The sequence below is a fragment of the Rattus rattus genome, chromosome 6 (genome assembly GCF_011064425.1).
Source record: "Rattus rattus isolate New Zealand chromosome 6, Rrattus_CSIRO_v1, whole genome shotgun sequence".
NCBI lineage: Eukaryota > Metazoa > Chordata > Mammalia > Rodentia > Muridae > Rattus > Rattus rattus.
The window spans coordinates 86,876,204-86,901,324 of NC_046159.1; the positions used below are offsets into that span (position 1 = coordinate 86,876,204).

Consider the following 25,121-nt stretch of genomic DNA (forward strand, 5'->3'; position numbering starts at 1 on the left):
ATGAGGTTGACACACAGACCAGCATCTGGTGGTTGCTGATAATCTACACAGGGAGGAAGGGGAATTCCCAGAGCACAGAAGAAAATACAACCACAGAAAACATTGGCTCTCCTGGAATCCATTGGATTCACATCTCATGAAAAATCTCAAATACTATCCATTCTAGCACGCTGTTAGAGTGAATGGCATAGCAAATCTGCTCACAGGACAAATTTTTGGGCCAAAGGCTTTTGTGGATGGGTTGATGTCCCCCTTCCTCCACAGGAAGTCCCTCTTGGCTACAGGAGGTAGCCACTTCAGTCTCCACATCCCCTGCTGCTAAGGTCATCCCTATAGATTCCCCAGAGCCTCCCAGATCTCTGGCTAGCCCCAGAGATGCCCTCACTGATTTCTGTTCTCTTTACCAGCACCCCTGAGCCCATTCCCCATACCTGATTCCCATTCCTCTCCCCACCCCCACTCCCATCCAATTCTCTCCCTCCATCCACCTCTGATGTCTACTTTATTTCCTTTTCTGAGTGAGATTCCCTTGGGCCCTCCTTGTTACTTAGCTTCTTTGGGTCTGTGGATTGTAGCACGGTTATCCTGTACTTTATGACTAATGTCCACTTATAAGTGAATATATACCCTGGGTGTCTTTCTGGGTCTGGGATGATATTCTTTAGTTCCATCCATTTGCCTGCAAATTTCATGTTTTCGTTTTTAATAGCTAAGTAGTAATCCATTGTGTAGATGTACCGTATTTTCTTTATCCACTCTTTAGAGCATGCAGGGTGGGGACCTAGGCCTCCTCCACATTTGTAGCAGATGTGCAGCTTGGTCTTCATGAGGGTCCCCTAACAATTGGAGTGGGGGTTGTCTCTGACTCTATTGCCTGCCATCGGATCCCCTTCCCCTGGCTGGACTGCCTGGTCTGGCCTCAGTGGGAGAGGATGTGCCTAGCCCTGCTGTCCCAGGGCAGGACACCTGAGGAGAATAGGAGGGGTGAGGGGGGGAGGGACTTGAGAGGGTAGGACTGGGGTTGGGGTCTGTAACCAGGATATAAAGTGAATCAATAAATACATTAATGAATTAATGAAAAAAAAAAGAAAATCTCGCCACACCTGGTGTCTCAGCACCTCTGCACATAACTTTACCCAAGGCTCCTGGGCACTGTCATTCCCATGTGCCCCTCCCCTCTTTCTTCCTATATCTACCATCATGAATATAGTCTCTGGGTCCACAAAAATAGTATTTTCACTGATCCTGTCTGAACTTTCCTCATCCCCAGATCTGTTTTATACTGAACAGAAAAGACAGGCCTCATCCCATGGCTGAATGCTCCAAACCCCTCTCAGTTTCCTCCCTGCTGGGGGTGGGGACCTCACAGGACTTAGTGGGATCTTCTTGGACCTCTCCACTGAGGAACAGCGTTTTCTCCCCTACCCTGCAAACACTGTACTACGTGGGGCAACCTCCATCCACAAAGAGAAAAAGGCTCTGTTCTTTCTCATCTGTGTCTCCTAGCTCTGAATCTTTAAATTCCAGTATCTAACCTGGAACAACTGCAGAAGCCAAAAGGTAAGAGCAGATCAGGGCAGGGAGCGGGAGAAGCTCTAGGGATGAGCATAGTAGGTGCTGTGAAAGGAGAAAATAGGGGTGTCTGATGGAGGGGGGGTAGTATAGGGTGAGAGGCTGAGGAAAGATGAGTAACACTAAGGCTGTTTGAAAAAGTCATAGGAAAATACTATTTTATAAGCTTCCTTAAAAATACAAAAATACAGTGTATGTATATGTGTGTGCATGTGTGTGTGGTTGTGCGTGTGTGTGTGTGTGTGTGTGTGTGTGTGTCTCCCTCTTTCCCTCTCCCCCCCCAACTCTCTCTCTCTGTGTTTTAATGGAGTTACCCTGCCTGCGTTTCCCTCTTTCTGGTACTTTCTATAGGCAGGTATCATATTTTAAAATAAAAAACCTTGTAAAGGGAACAAAGTCCAGGATTTACTCATGGATGGAAACTTTATCTTATAATCTGACCCTAAATTTTTTTCTTTTCTTTTTTCTTTCTTCTTTTCTTCCTGGCAAATTATGCTTCTTTGCTCGTTTGGCCTTCAGTGCAAACAAGAACTCAGACTCCTCTGTGGAGAATATGGATTGTTCATTAAAAGCTGTCTTGTCCCCTTGATTGCATGTCCTTCCTCAAACCAAAGAATCCTTGTTCTTTTCACCTTTTTAAGGAGGCTCCACCTCTAGTCCTTAGCTCATCTTCCTTCTCCTCTGACTGGGTTTAAATTCTCCATATTCCCCCTGAGCCCAAGGAGTTTGAGCTACCTAATAGAACTGAATCAACGGGAGGACCATGCTGCTGCTAACTCGGAGGGGGCACTTAGGGGGCAAACACTTAAGACCTCTGCACGTAGTGACTTCCTTCCTTCAGAGCTTAATCCATACCCAAAGGAGGAGAAGGCAGGAGGGGAGCTTAGGAAGCAGTGGAAATGGAAGATTTGTCTGGACTTAGTCTCTTTCGCACAGTCTGTTGTAGAGGACATTTAGAGAGGTCCCTGCAACCCCTACCCAGTGACATTTTAATTCTGAAGATAAACTCAATGTGTTTCTACTATGTTCTATATGCACATTTGTGATTTATATTTAAAACCAGCTCTTTCTCTGTCTATCTCTCCCTTTCTGTCTGTCTCTCCCTTTTTGTCTGTCTCTCTCTGTCTCTCTGTCTCTGTCTCTGTCTCTGTCTCTCTCTCTTTTTCTCTCTCTCTCTCTCTCTGCGTGTGTGCGTGTGTGCATGTGTGTGTCCTGTGTGTGAAGATCAAGTCTTTTCCTTGGGGATAATGTTGCTGTCTGAGCATCATGGTCCCGTTTCTTCTTCAGGCCTGCAGCATGCTTTACATATGTTCTTCCAGGGCTGGGTGCCTCTGCATCTCTCTCATAGTGCAGGAGGCTACAGCTCAGAGTGGTTCCCAGTTGGCTCTCACAGTTCAGTAGAGCTAAGGCTGAAGCCCAGCCCTGACTTCAGGTCTGACTCTCATTTCTCTCCATCACAATGATTTCTATAAAATCTAGACGCTTGTACATTATTTTTAAAAAGTGCCTAATGCTCTGCTTCCAGAGTAAGCACTCCCCCAAGAGCTCCACATCAGAGAAATAAGATAGTGAGAGTTCTTTATGAATGCTTATCCTTCTGATCATTCTGAACTGCACACTTCGGATTCCTGAGCATGGCCTGTGGGCTTCCACTGCCACCAGACGGGGAGCCTGACCCCCGCCTGTCAGGGCCCAGTATCCTAGAGAACGGCTTTGCTTCTCAGCCTTCTCTGCCTGCACAAATAATCTTGGCTTTCTTGATGCTTTTGTGCGGAAATCTCCACAGATCTGGCTGGATACATGAAAGGCTGGAAGGTATTCACAGCAGGTATGCCCACACCCTGCTGACATTCCACAGCGTTTTACAGTAGATCGATTTGTTCATCCTTCATCGCCCGCCCATCCAACTTTTAAAACTATGTATTTCAAAGCAGAGGGCTTAGCGTGCTTCTTTCCAAACATTTAAATGCAAATCGTTAGTCAGCATCAATGGCTATTAGACTTTTGATAGGAGGTGACACAAGCTTTCCTCCTGAAATTAAAACCAGTATAGTTTACATGTCCAGGAGGTGTTAGAAATGGCAACTCCACCCAGCCTTTCGGTCAGCACTAAGCAGCACTGGTCACTTTTACTAGCAGGATGCCATCTACCGGTGAGGGGGAAGGGCCCTGAATGCCTGCTTCTTGCTGCTGTCTTGGCCTTTCTTGCCAGTGTGCATGTGCTAAGTATGAAGGGCTGGCTGTCCCTTCAAATGGCTGGGAGTGGCTTCCTTCCTCAGCTCCCGGCCCCGGTTTCCTTCTCCCTTCGAAGTGTCTGGGAGAGGGCAAGAATGAATGCCAGTACTTTCCCTGTGTGACTGCCAGGCCTGCCTCTAATCTACCCACTTAATATCTATCAATTCACTTTAAAGTTACTGTTGGTGCACACTTAGCGGCCAGCAAAGTTCTCCTGAAAGGATTGGACTGGATAGAGTTTAGGCTTTGAGGAACACATAGTCTCTGTCTCAAGGACTCAGTTCACCCGGAAACGATTGACCATTTCTTTATTCTGATGAAACTTATTACACAACCATTCAGTGGATTATTATGCGCCAATCCCTCAGCTAGGCTAACAAAGGTGGGTGTCCCATTAACAAACATCTTACACTCAGCCCAAGAAGTAAAACCTTTCATCCTTCCCAAGCCTCTAACTCACGGTGGGCCAAGTTTTATTTGTGTGCGGGCCTCTCCATTTGCTGCATTGAGTGGAAGACAGCTTTAATTTTTTTTTAAAGACTTATTTATTATATATAAGTACACTGTAGCTGTCTTAGTTCACACCAGAAGAGGACATCAGATCCCATTACAGATGGTTTTGAGCCACCATGTGGTTGCTGGGATTTGAACTCAGGACCTCTGGAAGAGCAGTCAGTGCTCTTAACCCCTGAGCCATCTCTCCAGCCCCCCACAGCTTTAATTTTTAAGCAAGATATGCCGAGTCAGCCTAAAGCTCTATTAACTAAGGCAGGAAGGACTCGATTACACATGTGTGTAACAGAGATTACAGGGACACGAACGAGTCGCACATGTGTCCTTAGGGAAGTAATGGAGATATCCAGCCTGTTCTCCAGAAGCCTCGGAACCTCGGGGGCCACAACTGAGCAAACGGATATTCAGGAGTGTAGTTAAATACCTGGTAGAAATAGCCAGGGAGACACTGGAACAATCCATCACGCGATCGATGTGTAATTACCTAACGGATCACAAGGTGCTGGATGCAAACCAATACGCCTTTGTCAGGCTTCTCCTGGGTTATTTAATTTCCTTCCACAGGAGATAGGGAGATGACATTGGCCGTGTGAATAAGAAGGAAGGAAGAGATACCATCACTACAGTGAAACTTGCTGTCCTGTCCAAAAACAAGACCTGGAGACACGGTGCCTTTAGAGTTGAGGGCAAGCAAGGCTGTGATTGTGAGAAGGCACAGCCAGAGATTACTGCTTACCCACGGCTCAGCCAACATTGTCCTGGAGACAACAGAGAAGCAGGAACCAAGGCGAGGGTGCAGATCTGGGAGCGGGAGTAACGGACTGGCTTTCATCAGCCAAACAGTTGTGTAAATCCCACATTAGGAGACGATTGTTAAGCACTAAGTGAAGGAGCTTGGATCTCAGGGGTGAAAATGTTAGTACAGTCTTCCTGGCACAGTCATAGTGAGATTATTATTATTAAGGCAGCGATTTTTTTTTCTAAGCAGAAAGAAATCTAGCAAGGATGTTTAATACATAGTCACTGATAAAGGAAATATGCGAACTATCCCAAAAGGGGTGGGGTTCATAACAGAATACTTGAAGTATGAATAAACAGGAGTTTGACTCGTTAGACGTGAACTTGAATATTCTCCTCACCTGTAATACAAAACAGCGTCAGCAAGTATAAGGTTAGAACAGAACGGGTGGGGGCAGGAGACGGCTGAGTCAGGCACTGTCCACAGACGATATTTATACAAGGATTCCTATTTGATCTCTGGACCATAAGAAAGTATGGGAAAGAAGCTAGCGAAGAAGAAAGGCAAGATGCTTGTAATGGACGGAAGTAACATCTAGGAGGAAGGGTAGAGCAGAAGCAGAGTGCCAGAGAAGGCCTGGATGTTTACTTTCAAATCCATTGGAAATACAGTGCAGAGATGGTCCATTGGTCCATCCAAAGGTCTTGATTCCTGTGTCCTCAGGATATAGGGAGCAGGTGCAATGGGACGCAGAACAGAGCAAGAGCAGTCCCGAGAGCACTGGTCCTCACACTTGAGGCGATGGCTCGCCTCCATCTTCAGCTTCTTATTCAGCAGGTCCAGGCTGGGACAGACAGCATGCATTTCTGGAAGGTACCCATGTGATGCCCTTCCCGCCCAGGAATCACACCTTGAGGAGCACTGTGTTAGAAGCCCTGTCCTGCACGTGGATTGTCTAGGAGGGAATGTGGTCTCACCTCTCCTGTGCTGTCTGTCCCCATGGGAGTGCTGCAAGGAGCAGGATAAAGGAGCTGTTCGGCCAAGGCTCAGGACACAGGAAGTACCTTTCCACAGCACTAGAAGACTGACCATAAACCAAAGATAGGTGACCCTAAAGATTTAGGTGACATTAAAGTTGGGACTGACTAAAATAGCACCATCAACATTTTTCTGCGGGAAAAGTGAGTCAGGATTTGAAAATGGTCTTCGAGCATTAAGACATTTGGTTAGCTAGGACACATTCCCCTGGGAGACATGGCTCTTCAGGGGCAAGGTGCAATGTGTCTTAGTCAGAATTATTTCTCTGATACACTTTAACAAGGGGAGCAAAAATCTGGAATCATGTCTTTAAACCCCAGAGGTTCTTGTTCATATTGCTCTTGCCACTTCCCAAGAGCCCTCTCCAATCTCCGAGCCACAGCATGGGTGGGCTAAAGTAAAGCTGCTCTCGCCTCTCCTCCCTCTCCCCCCTCCTCCTCCCTCCTCCCCTCCCTTCCCCTCTCCCCTCTGCCTCTCTGCCTCTCTGCCTCTCCTCTGCCTCTCTCTGCCTCTGCCTCTCTGCCTCTGCCTCTCTGCCTCTCTGCCTCTGCTCTGCTGCTCTTTCTGCCTCTGCCTCTCTGCCTCTCTGTCTCTGCGCCTCTGCCTCTGCCTCTGCCTCTGCCTCTGCCTCTGCCTCTCTCTCTCTCTCTCTCTCTCTCTCTCTCTCTCTCTCTGTGTGTGTGTGTGTGTGTGTGTGTGCACGTGGTACCTAAACTACACCTTGCTAAAGGCATTCATCCATTCACCAGGCTGGGTCATCTCAGTTTCTGCTCAATGACCCCACTTCTCAGCACTGTTGTAGTTGGGGGTGGGGAACTCAAACCACAGAAGTAGCCTAAAGCTGGCCTTCCGAAGAGCAGAGATTTCGCATTGTGTCTTAGTGTATTACTCATGCCTTGCCTCATAGGCAGGCGGTAGAAATGGATCATGCTGTCCCAGGCTAGGGAAGGGTGGCAGGACACATGCTGAGGTATATGATGGGAGCGGTGATTCTTTTTTCTAGAATAGTGGAATGCTCACACTAGTGTGATTGTATAAAAGCAGGATACACACATCCCAATTAGATATTAAAAAACAGAAACCACATGTGAGGTTAAAGAAACTTCTAGAAACTTGGCCTATTATCACTTGCCCTGCGAGTGACCCTACATTTTCCTCAGCCTACTTTCACCTCCACCCAAGTGCGGATGTACTGCAGTTCTGCTCTCTCCTGGCTCCCTATCACCCTGCTTCCTCTCTGTCCCTTGGCTCTGAGCTTCAAGACTATACAGCAGTTGGGTTTCTAAAACTCAGGCCTACCCTTTGATAGTTTACCTCAGAATGACTGTGTATGTGTATCTCCAGATGCAGCTGTGGGTCTGTATTACCTTAGAAGAAGTTCAAAGTATTCCAAAGATAGTAAATCCTTGCTTAGAGAGGAGAGGTCAAAGTATTCTCTGTCTGTCTGTCTGTCTGTCTGTCTGTCTATCTGTCTCTCTCTCTCTCCTCTTGTCTTCCTCTCCCTCCCTCACTCTCTCCATCTCTGGAGGTAGGGAGTATTAACATTCTGTCTAAGCTCCATCCCCACAGTTACCTGATAACATCCACATATACCTGACACTATAAAAGGAGCTGCTTGCCCCCTCCTCACTCTCTTGCTCTCCCCTTTCCCTTTCTCTCCCCATTCCCTTTCCCCCTTCTCTTCATGTGCTCATCCTGGCCTCTACCTCTCTCTCTCTCTCTCTCTCTCTCTCTCTCTCTCTCTCTCTCTACCTTTCTCTGCCCCTACTACCCTTTTAACTCCCCTCCCCATGCCCTGATACCCTGAATAAACTCTATTCTATACTATGCCGTCCTGTGGCTGGTCCCTCAGGGGGAAGGGATGTCTCAGCATGGGCGCACAGAGGCAACCCCTTCCCCCACACCTCTGTAGAACATATTCCCTCTCTCTTTATCTTTTATAAACAGGTCAGGGAGGGTCTCCCTGTCCTAGAACCCACAGAGATCTTCCTGCCTCTACCCCTCCAAGTACTAGGATTTAAAAGTATGTATAGCCATGTCCGGCCGGTCAGTAGAGTTCCTGCCTAGCATGCACGGAGCCCATCAGTTTGATGCCCAACAATACATACACTGAGCATGGTGGCATATGTATATAATCCCATAATTCAGGAGGAGGATGAAGAACAGATACTGTATGTTCAAGTTATCCTCAGCTGCATGGTGAGGTCTAGCAGGAACAAAGTGTCACAAAAGCAAAGGAAAGGAAAAGGACGGGGAACACATGTAAAATTTTCTATCTTTAAGTAGAAAAGAAGCTCATATGTCAATTCTTCCACCATACGATAGTTGGTCTAAGACCAAAGGAAGTCTAAGTAAGGGCAAGATAATGTGAAGAAAGAAGGCTGGCTGTGTTGGTGAGTAAGATGAAAGACGGGGAGAAAAACTGATGGGAAAAGCCCTTTATTCTTGGTTGTGTCAATAGTAAGGGGGAAGAAAGAGACCAGCTCAGAAAGCCGGGATGAAAGGGATGGAAATGCTGCTGCCGGGGAAGCGATTGCCTTCTGATCACTATACACGCGTCAATTAAAGAGCATCAAGATTGATTTTTGTTCCTGGCTTGTAGAATCAATCACATGATTTAGAGCTGCCCCAGCTCTGGGTATCTTGCATCTGAAGAGTGGTGCAAGCTCCCAGAAGGCACTTGGTTTTAAAACATTTTTTTTTTTTGCAATGATTAATAGAGGAAGCAGTAGAATGGTGGGATAACAGAAAGCCACCTTGAGTTACGGAAATCTGTGGTGTTAAATGGATTGAGTTCATGGTGAAAGATGTGGTCAATCCTGATGACTTGTTTACATGTCCCAGGCAAGCTTGAGACAAGATCAAGGCCTACGACCCATGGCTGAGAAGTTGAGAAGCAACTGGTAAAACCTTAAAATGCTTGGTGAAGAACAAATGCTTCAGTAGGCGTCAAAGGACAGCTTTACACATAAAAGCAGAAACAATGAAACAGGCTATCCAGAAACACCAGAACCCAGAGGAAATGCCCCCAAGATGGAAAGGACATGGAGTGATGTTTAAAAGCATCTGATTCCCTGGCAGGTGAAACAGGGCAGCGAGGTGTGACAGCAATGGAAGAAGTCCCTGTGTCCCTTCCAACCTCTGACATCAAAACAAAGGCTGGCTCCGGTCTCAAGCACAGGGAGCTGCAGCTCTTTAATAGAGTTTTCCATTTAAAGAATAGTCTTCCGAATAGACGGTTAGACTTCGAGGGAGCAGGAAGTGAAGCTGTATAGAATGGAGAATGGTTTGAAATGACAGCCTGTCATTTTATTTCCCTGTTGGAATTGTCTTTTGTAATCCTCATTCTCCAGGAAGCCTCAAATGGACGAAGGAGACCGAGTCATTTGCGTCACAAAGGCAGTCTGTCCTTTAGGGGATGCCAGTGGAATTTGACTTTAAATTAGTCATGCAAAAAAAATCTTAACACTTTGGCCTTTGGGAAAAGGCCAAAAAGAAACTCGGACCATTCCAGGATACAGTATCAGTCCTGTTTAAGTAAGCACCTCAATTGCCAAAAGCCCAACTCACCGCCCTGATAACAGTGCTGTGTAAACCCGATGCGTCCTTGCGAGCCTCTGACAATTCTGAATTCCTTCCATCGCCCATCTCTGTCCCCTTTGCTCCATGTTTGCTGATTACCCACTGTTGCTTGGCTGCACTCAGTGCCTTGGATGGACTTAAATGCTGGAGTCTCTGGGGATTCCGTTCTTCTGGAGAAAGACCCGTAAGTGACAACTAAATAAGTTAAGACAGCACATTAGGGGACATATTAAACAGATCAGTCCCCTCTTATCTGTTCTTTTTTTTCCTGTGGGCTTTAGTCAATCATGGTCTGAAAACGTTAAATGGAAAAATCCGGAAGTAAAGAATTCAGAAGTTTAAAATAACTTGTATTACAGTATATCTTTTTTAAATTGTGAATCCTATTTTATTGTGAGCTTTTACTCTTTTACTCTGCCTAATTTATAAGCTAAACCTTATCATAGGTAAATAGATTATATGTCAGGCTCAGCACACATCACCCTTTTGGGAATCTACCAGATGTCTAGAAGTGTACTTTTCGTGGACAAGAAGAGGTCACTGTAGCAGAGACAGAACAAACAGGGTGACAGGACAGGGGCTATCTGATAGCTGGGGGTGGGGTGCTTATGCTCACTGGGTTCAGGAAGGGCCTGGGACTCAGTGACGCTGGATGTGAAACTCAGATAGGCAGAGGTGCGGGGACCCATTCGAGAGTTATCTGGAAGCAGGGGTGGCATCTGCTAAGAATGGAAGAGTAAGGGGTGAGGTGGGGCGTGGCAAGCCGGGATTTCTAGACCTATGCACACTGAGTGAAGCAGGCCTGGTCTTTCCTGAAAGCGAGCCTTGCACTGGCCTCGGTGCCATCCACCTGCAGAAGCCAAGCAGACAGGTGGATAGAGGCGCTGAGAGCCCAGGGGAGACGTCTCAGTAAGAGAGCGGTTTTGGAGAAAAATTTCTGCACAGTTCCTGGCAGACCACCCAAGCTTACATTTGGTAATTAATAAACGCTTAGGAAGTGACTGAGTGATAATTCACGGAGGGGGCAAGTAGGCCTTTTGTTTTGTGGAAGAAGTTTTGAATCTCGTGGCAAGGAGTGTTCCGGAAGTGCCGGTAGAATGCCAGGTGCTGTGGGAGCTCACTAAGGATTAATTTACAAGGATGGATCTTGAGAAAGCAATGGACCATTATTTCCATGGGCGACTTCCTGACATAGCTGGCATCATTGTTGCACTGCTGGGACCCTCTGTTTCTCATCCTCAGGATCGTCATTCTGGTGTCTGATTGCTGACCTGGGCATCTTGCTCTGTTCCTTATCACTACCGCTTTTCTCACCCAGTCAGGGACTGCTGTCCTTACCCTGACTGTCCCCAGTGACAGTCTCCCAGCCTGCTCCATAGGTGAACCGGCCTTGGCTCTCGCACACTACCGAGTACCTGTTATGCATCAGGCACCCCTGCTTGTCACATTTGTAGCAACCCTGCCAAGTGGATCTCCACCCTTGGCTTTGGCTTTTGTCATTCCAGAAGACTGAGGGCTTGGCTCTGAGACAGATGGCTAGAGACCGACAGAGCATGAAGTCAGAACTCCACATGACTGCAGCTCAGCTCTCCCATTCCTGGCTTGGCTAGCTCTCGAGATCTTGCCTGCAGAGTCACCCTGCATCTCCCCTCACCTAGCTGCTCAGTGAAACTCATAAGACAAGTGGTACAAATGGTGGCTTACAAATGGTTTACAAGTCAGGCTGAACTGAGACTTATCCTGGAGTCACAGGTCTCCTATCTCTGTCACTTTGGATTCATATGGATGTGTGTTGATCTCGTGAGCCTGGGGCTCCTATTCTGAGAGATGCATCGCCTGAGAAGGGGCAAGCAATTAGAGAGAGAACAGAGACTATAGAGACATAGAGCCATCCAGACAGAGACCAGGGCAGAGGGGTAAGAGGAGATGGGCTGACGATGAAGGGGAGAGCAGAGCTGTGTATAGAGTTGAAGCAGAAAATAAAAATACATCAGAAGTCAGTATTCATTGTTCAGACAAAAAAAAAAAACCCTCATAAGCTAGTAAACACGTTCCAAGAACACCACTCTGTCCATATGCTCCACCGAGAAGACATTCTGTCTTCGTTGAGTAGGCTTCTCCAAGGAGACAGGTGTATCACTAGGCAAAATGCTGTTTAACTAAACAATGTCTTATAGCAGGAACATCTCAAAAGAAGTGTGGCCTCCACTCCCAAGAGGCCCGGAGCTGAGAGGCCCAGCAATTTGGACAGGAAACAGTCACAGTTATCATAACATTGGAAGACAAAGTGAACCAAAGCTGGGCCCACTGTTACCTTTGCCTCCCAGCTAAGTTGCCCCTTTATCACCTGATGCCTGCCTTACTGGTTGGCCACAGGTGGCCTGCTGAGGAACTGGAGCTAACGGGCAGTCACTCTACCCCAGGTCTCCTGCTGGCATGGAGTATGAAACCTCAGGAGACCAGCTACCTGTGGCTCAAACGTCAGCTAGCAGTCATCCATTTGAGCCAAATTAGTCAAGGTAGAGAGGTGAAAAACATGGTTTAAAACACGGGGAGGCCTTAAAAGCACACATGCACTATGTGCTGGGATGCAGCTGATGGCGAGGATTGTATGGCGGGTCCTCAACACCCTGGATGTCTGCAGAGCATCACCTGTGATCCAGGAGGAGGTTCTGTGATGCTAGCATCTACCTATTGCCTTTACTCAAAGGAGAGTTGTCATGGTTGCCAGGATTTTGAGACACATTCATTCTGTCTCTGTCTCTGTCTCTCCCTCCTTCCCCCCCCCCCCCCCACACACACACACACACACACTCAATAGTCTTGAACACTCACATATTTATGCCATCATTTTTCCCATTTATTAAAATATTGTAAATGCCAATAGGTAAGTTCTTTGCCATGGTTCACGCGCCTGGACCATAAGCGCTCCATGCACACTGCTGACGTTGCTTTACCATCCCATCCCCTATGGTTTCCTGCAACTGTGCTGGTGTTCAGCTTCTGTTATTGCCTCCAAAGCAGTTCTTATATTTAAATTCTTAGTTGCGTTCCAAATTTTATTTTGATTTGTTCATGTACACAAGCATGTGCATAAACATGTGTTCTTGAATATGGGTACATGCGTATGTGCACATATGTAGACGTGTATAGTCCAGAGGGCAATTTCAGTGCTGTTATTCAAGATCCATCTGCCTATGTTTGAGACAGGGCCTCTCAATGGCCTGGAACTTGTTGAATAGGCTAGGTTGGCTGGCTGGTTAGGAAGCACCGGGGATTTGCCTATTTCTGTCTCCCCAGTGCCGGGAGAATAAGCACATGTCTCCACACCTGGCTTCTTTTAGGTGTGTTCTGAGGACTGAACTCAGGTCTGCACACTTACAAGGCAGACGCTACCAACTGAGCCATCGCCAAGTCCGTTCTAATTATATTCTTCTCCTCATCTCCCCTCGTCTCAAAGCTGCACCCTACATATAAACCCTTGCCGAAGAAACACTACATGCAAAGAAGCAGCGGGTGAATTTCAGTAGCCACTTTCACAACTCTGATTTCACTTAAAGCAAATTAACTTTTCTCTTGTGTACATGTTACCGACTATCCACAGGATGACGCAGAGGAGCAGATAAGACCATCAGACTGCCCAGGAAAGTAGAACTCATCTTGGGCTGTTTTCATAGTCAGATCTTTCTCCCTCTCTAGCGACATTCCTGAGATGAGGAAGTCTATACTCTCTATTAAAATCAAGATTATCTGATGAATTTCACTCCCTTTCCACAGAAGTAAAATTGTAAGTGGGAAACTGGCTAACATGTGAGAGAGAGAGAGAGATAAGGTAGCTGTGGTTACAGGGACGCACGTATTTGAGTCTTTGAAATAGGTTCAAAACCACCCAAATCACTGATGTTCCCTAATGAGTCTCACGAGTGCTGGCACGGGAGGCTCCTCACTTGGCGTGGGCCAACAGAGAGCGTTAGAAGCTGCTGCTCTGTACTTAACTCAAACAATACCGAAAGCAGCTCAGACCCACGGGCCTTTGGCTCGAAGGGTATTAGGTGGGCTATTTACAAACAGATCGGGATAAAAACAGGAAACAGCACTTTGATCTTGCTCTTTAAAGCTTGCGATGAGCAAACCCACTTATTAAGGGGTTGGGGAGAGCAATGGAAGCTTCTGCGAGCTTGTTGGAGTTTTTATGAGCAAATGCATTCTGAATGCTATTTCCAGGATCAGAACATAGTTACTTTGAACATACAGCTTTATTATTTTTAAAATGTCAAGTAAACATGATAGAACTACTAGATTTATACCCAAGAATTTAGCAGTTTGGTGTGTTTTCTGGAAACATTTCATAACGGAGCATGATAAAAAGAACTAAAGCATAATGGTTTACACCTGGTCACATGTCACAGATGGCGAGGTCAGAAGGCCTAGCAGGAAGGCCTAGCTTTTGCTTTGCTAAAACATGGCCACCAAATTGCCTTCTAAATAACTGCGTGTGCCCAAGAATAACTGCTGCGGCCATCTTTGGCCAGAGAAGCCTTTTTTTTTTTTTTTTAAATGGGGGAACATTAACTACAGGGGCTCCTAATTTGTCAGATTGTTAAACGGAAGTGATTGGATGAATGCCAAGTCATAGATGGGACACCCCTATCAGTCCCTCCAAAGCTCAGGTGACATTGCTGGCTGAAGGGAGGGTGGGGACAATGAGAGAGCAGGACTCTTGGCCACACAGCATCTCTGATTGCCTGCACAAGGCCTCAAGATCTGCACAACATCAGCCTTGCCAATCTTCTGTCACAGAGGGAGACGGTGCCCAGGAGGCCCCACCCACCTCTGAGGATTCATGGGTAGCTAATGGATGCTAGGAGAGCTAGAGCCATCTTGTTTAGTAGTGCACTGTAGTATTCTGTAAGGCGCCCATGCTGCTATTACCAACCGGAATGAAACTTCTTGGGACACATGCACACACGGGGTGGGCTAGTTACAAATAAGAAGATTAGTGGGATGGGGACACGCCTAGATATGGGGGCGAATATGATATAAACATGTATAAAACGCCACAATGAAACCCGTAATTGTATTTAATTAGCATAAGCTAATAAAGAATCCTGAAAAGAGTCAGAGCCCCTGTGACACAAAACAAGGGCATTACATGTTTTGTGGCATTTACAAAGAGTTTTGTTTATCTCTGTATTTGTTAAAGATGTGAGACATCTGATCGTAAAACCAGGTACTGAGATAACATGTAGTCTCAATCTATATAGTTATGAAGACATTCAATTTGGTGACACTGTGCCAAACGTTAATATAAATCGCCCCCCAGGAAACCCGAAGCCCCTCCAGCATCATCCCACTGAGCTGCCAATACATCACACTTAACAAGGTGTACTGCAGAGAGCTGAGTACCGACCTCCCGGGGACAAATGATCCTCTTGGGACGAGGTGCCTCTTGCTGGAGCTGATACACTGCCAAAAGAAAAGATGATGATTATAATTAGGAAGCCGCACTGCCTAAGCAACACAGCTTCACATGTTCTCAGCCGGGTTCAGCCTCAGGACCGAAGATAAAAAAACCCACAGAGCACAGACACATTCTTCAGACTGGGCGAAGTCAGAAGTCAGCTCATTTATATGGAAATTAGTCACTGAATGCAAACCAGCAAAATTGATTTTTTCCCCCTCTCTTATAAAGCCAATTTAGCTTCATAATTGTTGCTGGCGATGTTCATTCTATGGCTTTCTTGGGAGACTAGATACAGGTAAAATGCTTTTGATTATTTTAGAGATGAATTCCTGCTTGTGAGTACCTGCATGTAAGATGATATAACAGGATCCCTCAATTTAAATGCTGATGGCTCCTGACACAGTGAGAAAAGACCCGGCATCAGAGACTGCCATTTATGAAATGTACAGTTATGTAAAAGACACTGGATTCTGTGAGTGAAGAAAATACCAAGCCTCTGAGTCCCTGGCTCTCTGACTTCTTTCTCTGTCTCTGTTTCTCTGCTTCTGTCTCTGTCTGGCTCTCTGACTTCTTTCTCTGTCTCTGTGTCTCTGCTTTTGCTGCTCTCTGTCTCTGTCTCTGTCTCTCTGCTTCTGTCTCTGTCTGTCTCTGTCTTTCTGTCTCTGTCTCTCTGTGTCTCTGCCTTTGTTGCTGTCTGTCTGTCTCTGTTTCTCTCTGTGTCTCTCTCTCTGTCTGTCTCTCTCTCACTCTCTCTCTCACTCTCTGTCTCTCTCTCTCTGTCTCTGTCTCTCTCTCTCTCACACACACACACGCACACACACGCACACACACGCACACACACGCACACACACACACACCTCTCACTGTGGCTTCTCATTCATCTGATCATTGTCCCAACTACTGTCATTTCTCTTTGGCTCTTTCCTGGGCGCTCTCGAATCTTAAGGAATAAGTTCCGGAACCTATTTAAATGACAGGCTTGTGCCCTGAATAGATTTTGTTGTTTTGGTTTGGTTGTTGTTTTGTTCTGTTTTATTAGTTTTTGTCAACTCAGCACAAACCAGGATCACCTGGAAAGAGAAACCATAGTTGAGAAAATGCCACCATAAGATTGGCTTAGGAACAAGTCTGTGGGGCTATTTTCTTAATTAGTGACTGATAGGGGAAGGCTGTGTCCACTGTGGGTGGATCCACCCTTAGGCTGTTGGTGCTGCAGAGTATAAGAAAACAGACTGAGCAAGCCATGGATAGCAAGGTAAGCAGCACCCCTCCGTGGCTTCTGCCTCAGTTCCTGCCTCCAGGCTCCCACATAATAAACAGACTGTGATCAGGGCCTGAGTCCAAAGCAGCACTTTCCTCTCAAGCCACTTTCCTGGGTTTGCATGCTATTTTGCTCACAGCATGCACAAGGCGTGCACAAGACAGGTGACTGCATTCAGCTCAACTCACCAGACAGTTAATAGGATTTTTCAGACTATAATGAGGGATTTTTCTTCTGCTGGGCTAGTCTGAATTCCTCCCCTCCTCCTTTAATCCCTGTTTTTCCTTTGTCTCTCTTTTCTGCAGTGCCAGGATTCAATGCAGCGCTCCTTGTCTATGTGAGCAGGCACTCTACCTCTGAGCTGAACCTCACGTGTCCCTCTTCAAGCTAACTGCTACCCTATGCCAACACCTCAGACTCCACTGCCATGAAGAAAGAGGTTAATCTTATATGTAGAATCTTGACGAAGAAGAAAGACTAATTTTAGACAGAGTAAGTTTATAAAAAGGTAAAGTTTACATTTTATAAGGTATTTTAAGAAAACACAATAATACACGTACAAATTTCTGATTTAATCTCCGTCTGGAAAACCAAATGGGAGACTCTTAAGGAAGAGGCACACAGTGTGGATATGGACATGGGAACCATGGGACTTCATCTATAATTACAGCTCCCACATGCTTTCGGCTCAACATGGATGCCCTCTTACCCAATTAAGTATGGACTCCACAGCACCGGCATAGAGCACACCAGGTACTGCTGCCCCGTGTTCCAAGTGTGAGTTGCCCACCTTTCACAATAGGTTCAAAAAATATAACTTGGGGTAACTCTAACCAAGCAAGCAAAAGGCTCGTATGATAAGAATTTAAGACATGGAAGAAAGAAATGGAAGAAGTTATCAGCAGATGGAAAATTTCCCATGTTTGTGGATTAGTGAGATTTATCTCGTGACAGTCAGGATGTCAGATGAATGGGTAAAATTATTAAAAAAAGATTTATATAGTGAAAATCGACATGCTACCAAAAGTAATCTACAAATTTAGTGCAATCCTCATCAAAGTACCAACGTGATTCTTCACATGACTTGAAAAGACAACTTCCAGCTTCATATGGAAACACAAAATCCCCAGGACAGCTAAAACGATCTTGAGTGGTAAAGGAACTGCTGAAGGTACCACAACCAACCCCGCAGCCTCAAATTATACTACCATGTGACTCAGCTGTAGTGATAAAAACAGCAGGTGATTGCCATAAAAGCAGTCATGTTGATCAATGGACTAGAACTGGCGCGGGAAACTTTCTGAACAGGACACCAATAGCACAGGCACTAAGAACTACAATTAATAGAAGAGACCTCATGAAACTGAAAAGATTCTGTGTGTCAAAGGGCAAAATTATTCAGACAAAGTGGCAGCTATAAAACGGTAAAAGGCTTTTTTGCTTGTTTTTCTTTTCACCATCTACACTTTCGATAGAGGGCTAATGTAGGAAGCGGGTCTGATGCTAAGGTTCTCCGATTGGTTCTTCATCTATCAGTAAAGAAAGCCTTGGCCAATTGCTGGGCGGAAGGTAAGGCGGGACTTCCGGATTTCTGGAGGCGGTTGAGGGGAAGCAAGGGAGAACAGAGTTTGCTTTGCTTTGGAGAGAGACAACTGAGCAACCATGTGAGATCTCAAAACGCAGTGGCCACCCAAGACTGCTCCTGCAGGTGGGTGGTCAGGGGAGTTTAGCAACTGAAGTTTAGGCCAGGCGGAGAGATGGAGATAAGAAATCAATAAGGGCGTGCTTTTCCAGGTGGGAGATAGCAGCGCCCAGCAACTGTGCCAAGGAGGCAAGTTAAAACTGAAAAATTGAGTGTGTCTTTTATCCGAGGATTCAAGGGAAGCCTGGAGGGGGCTGGTAGTGCGGACAATCCCGGAGCAAAGGCAGGTAGAGCGTAAAACTACACACAACAGGCTAATATCCAAAATATATAAAGAATTCAAAATATATAAACAATGAACATCAGAGAAACAACACAAGTAAAAATGGGGTGGAGATCATACATTAAAGACATGTTCAATATCCCTAGTCATCAGGAAAATGCAAATCAACACTACATTGAGATTTTATCTTATACCAGTTAAAATGGCCCTAATCAATTTAAAAAGAAAAAAAAAAAAACAAACAAACCTGATAACTTATGCTGGTGAAGATCTGAGGCGGGGGAACACTGATCTATTGCTGGTGGGAATGTACAGTCGCTATGGAGATGAGTGAGGCAGTTCCTCAGGAAACCAAAAATAGATCTACCTCAAGATTCAGATACACGACTCTTGAGCATAACCCCAGAGAATGCTTCATCCTACTAAACAGACACCGATCAACCATGTTTCTTGCTCTGTTTATAACAGCCAGAACCTGAAAACAGCCTAGGTATCCATCAATAGATGGATGGATAAAGAAAATGCGGTGTATTTACACAATAAAATATTACTCAGCTATTAAAAAAAATCTAATGAAATTTGAAGGTAAAGGAATGGAGCTAGGAAAAAAAAATCATCTTCAACAAGATAACCCAGACTCCAAAGATAAAATAGTATATATTCTCTTACATGTAGAGGTTAGCTGTTGAGTCTTTGAAAGGCAGTCTACAGTCTGTATAAATACAGTGGTTTGGATCTAGTAAGGATCTAGGAGGGAAGGGAAGGAGCTCCTTAGGATGGTGAGATAGAATAGATAGGATAAGCGTTGGGGAGACTGGATTAGAGGGTCAAAGAGCGAGGGGAGAAGGAGGGGATGGAATAGAGAGAACAGCCAAAAGTAAGGGCCATTCGAGGGGTCTTATGGAAACCTACTCCAGTAGATGCTTCTTAAAAATATACACATATATGAAAGAAATCCAAATGGAATCACTAATTATCAGGGAGACAAAGCTCTAATTAGACATCTCTTTCTACAAATGAACCCTCCAGTGGAATAGTTGACATCTAATTGAGTTTTTCAACAAAGGGTCCCCATGGAAACCCCCAAACAACTTAGACTGTTGCCAAAGTTATTTCTTGGTTGTTCTTTACAAACTGATCATAGGGTCCTATTGCTGAAGATAACCCCTATGTAACTCACCGAGCACAAATAACTTAGGCCAGTGACTACCTGGAGCCTTCACCCCTACTAACTAGCGTTGATGGTACTAGAAGGTACGCTTCAGCAACCAAAGAAAGGTAGACAGCAACCCACGTACAAACGCTTGGATCTACAACGGTGACCTGTCTACGTCACATGCTGGTGCAATAGAGGCACAAAACTTGTGGGAGTAACCAACCACTCTCTGATTGGAGTTAAGTCCACTGCATACCCAGCACTGTTTTGGTGCCGAGGAAGCTGAGGCTGAGGCTTGATAGGTCAGGGACCTAGGGGAAAACCAAATACTACTGTTGTGCTTATGGAGAGTAGCAATAGAAGGACTCCCAATAACATCCTGCTATACTCATAGATCAGGGCTTGTTCAGCCGCCATCAGAGAAGCTTCCCCCTGCAGTAGATGGGAACCAATACAGAGGCCCACAAGTGGACAGTGGACAGTGCACAGAGTGACATTGGATTATTCAGACTCCATTAGACCTGTGCTCTTGGGATTCAGGGATCTCTGTGGAAGAGGAGGTAGGACATACATAAGAACTGGTAGAGATAGAATAAAGGCCATCTGGACACAATAGGACTGACACACATATAACTCACAGATACTGAGGCTGCATGCACAGGTCTCAAGCAGATGGGATCTCAGTACCCCATCCCTAACCCTAAAGCCATCTGCAATTGAAAGCCACTGGCCAAAGAAAGATCAGTTTTCTGCAATGGAGTCTCACTGGATATACAAACCCCATTTAAGGGGTGACATTGTGCTGTGCAGTAGATGACTAACACAAAATGAACTCAGTGGTATTGAAGATATGTGTGTGTATGTGTGTGTGTGTGTGTGTGTGTTTGTGTGGTGTGTGTGTGTGTGTGTGTGTGTATGTGTGTGTGTGTGTGTGTCTTATAATCTTTTGTTTGGGCTTTAACCTTACAGGTCTTATATATTATGGTTCAAAAAAGGGCGAAGGGAATGCAGTACACAGCCAGACCCCTATATGCAGGTCTTTCTCACCTGCAGATTCAATTAAATACTCACTGAAGACACAGAAACAAACTGTGCCCATACTGAGCATGTATTGCTCTTTCTCATCAGCGTTCCCCCAAACACTTGGGGAACTACTGTTTACATTGTATTTCACATTGCATTTGGCACTGAAAATCATCTAGAGTAATCTTGCATCCATAGGAGCCCGTGTGTTTTTCACGTGCAAATACTACATGATATTATAGTAACAACTGCAGCTTCTTCAGCTTCCGTATCTGCAGGAGGCCTGGAACCAATGTCCCACAGAGAGCAGAGGACTATTGTATAAACACAAGACACACACGGACACACACACACACAGAGACACACACAAAAGACATACAAATTCATTGTAAGAGAAGGATCAAAGAAATAGTCTGTTTATATTCATTCTTGCTTATGTCCTTATAAATAAGCTCTGGTAGGAGCAAGGAAGTAACGGGAGCAATTGCCTTTGAAAAATGAAGAGAGAGAGGGAGGACAGCGGCAAGATCGAGCTCCACATGAATATCTTCCTGGTGTCCTGATTTGAGATCCACACATAGATATGTATCCCTTACTCAAAAAGAAGAGAAAGGCTCTGAGAGACAGAGTTGGTAAGAAGGCTTGCAGAAGGGGGATGGGAGGACAAGCTGGCCAGTGACAGAGAAACAAGGATTCTTGCCATCCTCAAGACCCCAGGGAGGCTGCACAGAAAGTCTCTCTGTTCATCTTGTACCAGCAGGACACTTACTCCTTGGCTGGCTCATTGCAGGATGAGGCTGTGAAACAGTGTAGTGTAAACTACAAAGGCTGTTCCCTGCAAAGCCTCTGTAAAATTCACATAGGTTTACATTCAAGTGGAATCTGGAATCGCAGAAAAATTCCCCTCTCACCTCTCTTCCCATTGTCAGTGCTCCCTGAAGCCAACCGTTCTCCGGAGACTCGTGGGGACAGCTCTGTGAATACCTTCTGTGTTGGAGGAGTCTAGGGAGGGGCTCCTGTCACAAGACTAGAGAAGTCTGAGCTAAATGCTCCTTTGCAAGTCATATAAGCAAATGTATGAGCGCCAGGCACCACTGTCAGCATTATGCAGAGGCTGAGAGGGTGAATGGGGTGCAGGCACAGAGAAAGGAAGGGCTTACTAAGCTTAGCCTGCCAGTGACTCTGGACAACGCTTCTGTGTCTTCACAAAGCCCAGAAAGCCCAACTTGGTATTGCTAACATACCTGTGTTACAGATGTGGAAAGGCAGCACAGGGAAGTCAGTTATCAGTGTGAGAACACTTAGCTGAACTGTGGTCTTTTGATTTCAAAGTCCTGGTTTACTTGTTCCCAACCTCAGGCCATTTACATTCACTTTCTCTGTGCTGATCTTTCCTGAGCCATCCAGGCGATAACTCAGGGCATCCATTCAGGTCTCCACTTCAGTCTTGGTGTCTCAGGGAAGCCTTGGTATCTGTGCCCATGCACAGCAATCCCACTCTGCTCCTTCCTGCTGTTTGGTGTCCTCCCAGCCCTCACTAGCATGAACACCATTAATAGATAAAAACAAGTGTTTATTTCTGGTATACTATCTGTCTTGACTAATGTGGGGTCACAAGGCCAGCCACTTGGCTCTGTGTGCTGCATTGATGCCAGCACTAAGAACAGAGAGAACCTGATGAGGGAAAGGCTGTGCCTTCAGGGTGAATCTGAGGGAGTCACAATACAGACACACATCCACAGGGGACAAGAACTTCCAAGACTGGCACAAGGGGAAGCCATTTGGCTTCCCTGGGTCATCCAGGTAAAGGGACATGGGTCTCTCTTTGAGGGACTGAGGTGGGGGTAGCTGTTGGTATAGATAAAAGGGTGGAAGGAAAAGGGAGTCTCATTTGAGAAAATGTCTGTGCCAGATTGGCCCATGGGCAAGACTGGGGATTTTCTTCTCTTTTGACAATCATTTCTTTAATTTTTGAGATTGCAATATAATTACATAATTTCTCCCTTCCTTTTCCTCTCTCCAAACCCTCCCATATATACTCCTCCCTTGCTCTCTTTCAAATTCACAGCATGTCAGCATGTATGCTCTCTCTCTCTCTCTCTCTCTCTCTCTCTCTCTCATATATGTCTATCATATATATATGCATATATATATGCATATGCACATACACTGTATAATGTTACTTGTATACTTGTATATATGCTTTCAGGGCTGATCATTTGGGATTGGATAATCAGTTGATGAGCTCTCACTGGGGAAGACTCCTTCTCCTACTCTCAACATTCCTTAGCTGCCTGTAGCTCTTTGTGTGGGGCTAAGGCCTCTTGAGCTGTCCCCCACCTGCATCTCTATCGTTTTCCTTCAGCTTGTGTTTAGGCAGTCATGCTGGTCAAACTTTACAGACATATCTCTGACATCCTATGAGACAGGAGCTCATGGAGAATTCCCTGCTCCTCTGTGTCGTCGGATCTTTCCACCCCTTCTACAATGATCCCTGAGCCTTAGGTATAAAGTCGTAATTATATCAGTTGGGACTGGGCTTCACAAGTCTGCATTTAGACTGGTTATAGTTTTCTGCAACTGTCTCCTTCTGTTGCAAAGAAAGGTTTGTTTGATGAGAGGTAAGGACTCTATAAGGACAGACATTTAGAAGGAAGCTAAGGATTACGCCAATTTAGTAAAGTGACAGTTGAAGGTTCTCCTCCAAGATCCATGACTGCCCTGGGTAGTTGGCTAAGTTTCCGGTACCATACACGACTTCCCACTTGTTGAGTGATCTTAAGTCCAATTAGAAAGCTATTGGCCACCACCAAGTTATGCATGCCACTGCTGACTCTTAGGGTTACGACTGTGTCATGCTGGCCATTGCTGTGGTCTATAGATGTCATAATGGGGTAGGATTATTGGTTATTTCCCTCTGAAACTTGTATGACACCTTGTCTTCTAGTGCTTTTGGGTCAGCTCCATCTCCAGAGTCTCTGTGCTCTGTGTCCAAGGTGGATGGCATCTTCAGCAATCCGGACTTACTTCCGCCTCTGAAGGGCAACCAAGTACAATAGCAATCTTGCATAATATTTTAATGTCTTTTGGACAACCCTTAACAACCCAAAAGAGAGCTTCTCATGCCTGGTATTATTTTTGCTGCTGTTGCTACTCTATGGACCTTAGGGGGAGCATTCAGTCCAGATGGGAACATTTAATTTAAACAGTAAATGTCTATTTATACAGAGGGCTACATGTATCATAAATACATTTTAAGTAGATAGTTAATAGCATGATTCCTTATGCTTTTTTTAGACATGCCTATTTTATCAATTCCTTCTGTATCTATCCCGCTCCTTCTCCCTAATTACAGCCTCCCATTTTCCCGTTTTCCTGATCACATCACTTTTACCCTGTTATTCCCCTTTCTATTATTCCCTCAGCTCCAACCCTGTAATGGTCCCTTTTTATTTTCCTGGTTTCTGCAGTTACTACAAACTACATACTCACATCTGAAGATTTAACTAGGACCCTCAGATGAGAGAGAGCCTTATCTTTCTGGGTGTAAAATCACTCAGTATGATCTATTCCAGTTTCTGTTCTGTTCTGTTCTGTTCTGTTCTGTTCTGTTCTGTTCTGTTCTGTTCTGTTCTGTTCTGTTCTGTTCTGTTCTGTTCTATTCTATTCTATTCTATTCTATTCTATTTCAACATGATCTATTCTAGTTTACTTGCAAAGTTCAGAAGTTCACTTTTATGGCTGGATCATATTCCATAGCGTTCACATACCACGTTTTCCTTTTCTATCCATCAGTTGCACTGGTTATAGAGTGTTCAGGTTGCTCCAATTTGCTACTGCGAATGTAACAACCATGAACATGGCTGAGCCGACATCTGTGGTATAGGTCATCCAGTCCTCTTGGCATATGCCAAGGACTGGTATACCCGGGTCATGTGATACATTTAATTTTGGCTTTCTGAGACTTTGCCACACTGATTTCCAGGGTGACTGGACAAGTGTACCATCCCACCAACAATGAGTGAAGGGTCTTCTTCCCCTCATCTGTTGTCCACTGCCTTGTTGATCTTGCCATTCTTCCTGGAGTAAAACAAAATCTCAAAGTTGTTTTAATTTGCATTTACCTAATTGCTAGGGATGAAGAACATCTTTTGAGATATTTCTTAGTCATCGTTGATTAATGATTGATATGGGAGGATCCAGCCCACTGGTACTACCCTTGGGCAAGTGGTCTTGGGGTATAGAAGAAAGCAGGTCAGGGATCCATGGAGAGCAAACTAGTAAGCAGCATTCTTCCATGGTCTCTGCTTTAGTTCCTGCCTCTAGATTCCTTCCTTGAGTTCCAACCCCAACTTCCTTAGTGATGGAATGTGACTAGAAGTTAAATAAACCCTTTCCTCCCCAAATCGCTTTTGGTCATGGTGTTTATCACAGCAACAGAAAGCAAACGAGGGCACTGTCATGGCTAGGAACTTGTTGTAACATGTAAGTGGCATGTTCTCACTGACTCTTCTGAAAAAATTCCTCCAGGACTTACTTGTGCTAATGAAGCTATGGCTCATTTTGAAGACATTGAAAGTCCCACAGACAGTCGGACTAAACCAAGTCTCAAA

The 25,121-nt window shown here is 45.3% G+C and overlaps 1 protein-coding gene across 1 annotated transcript in view; it reads right to left on the reverse strand.

Annotated features, from left to right (window-relative positions):
* Positions 1 to 25,121, reverse strand: part of Chn2 (chimerin 2) — a 260,580-nt gene that overhangs the window by 90,246 nt on the left and 145,213 nt on the right. Inside the window, exon 3 of the mRNA XM_032906467.1 lies at positions 15,090 to 15,145. Coding sequence (XP_032762358.1) covers positions 15,090 to 15,145 — 56 coding nt within the window. The remainder of the gene's footprint in view (positions 1 to 15,089; positions 15,146 to 25,121) is intronic.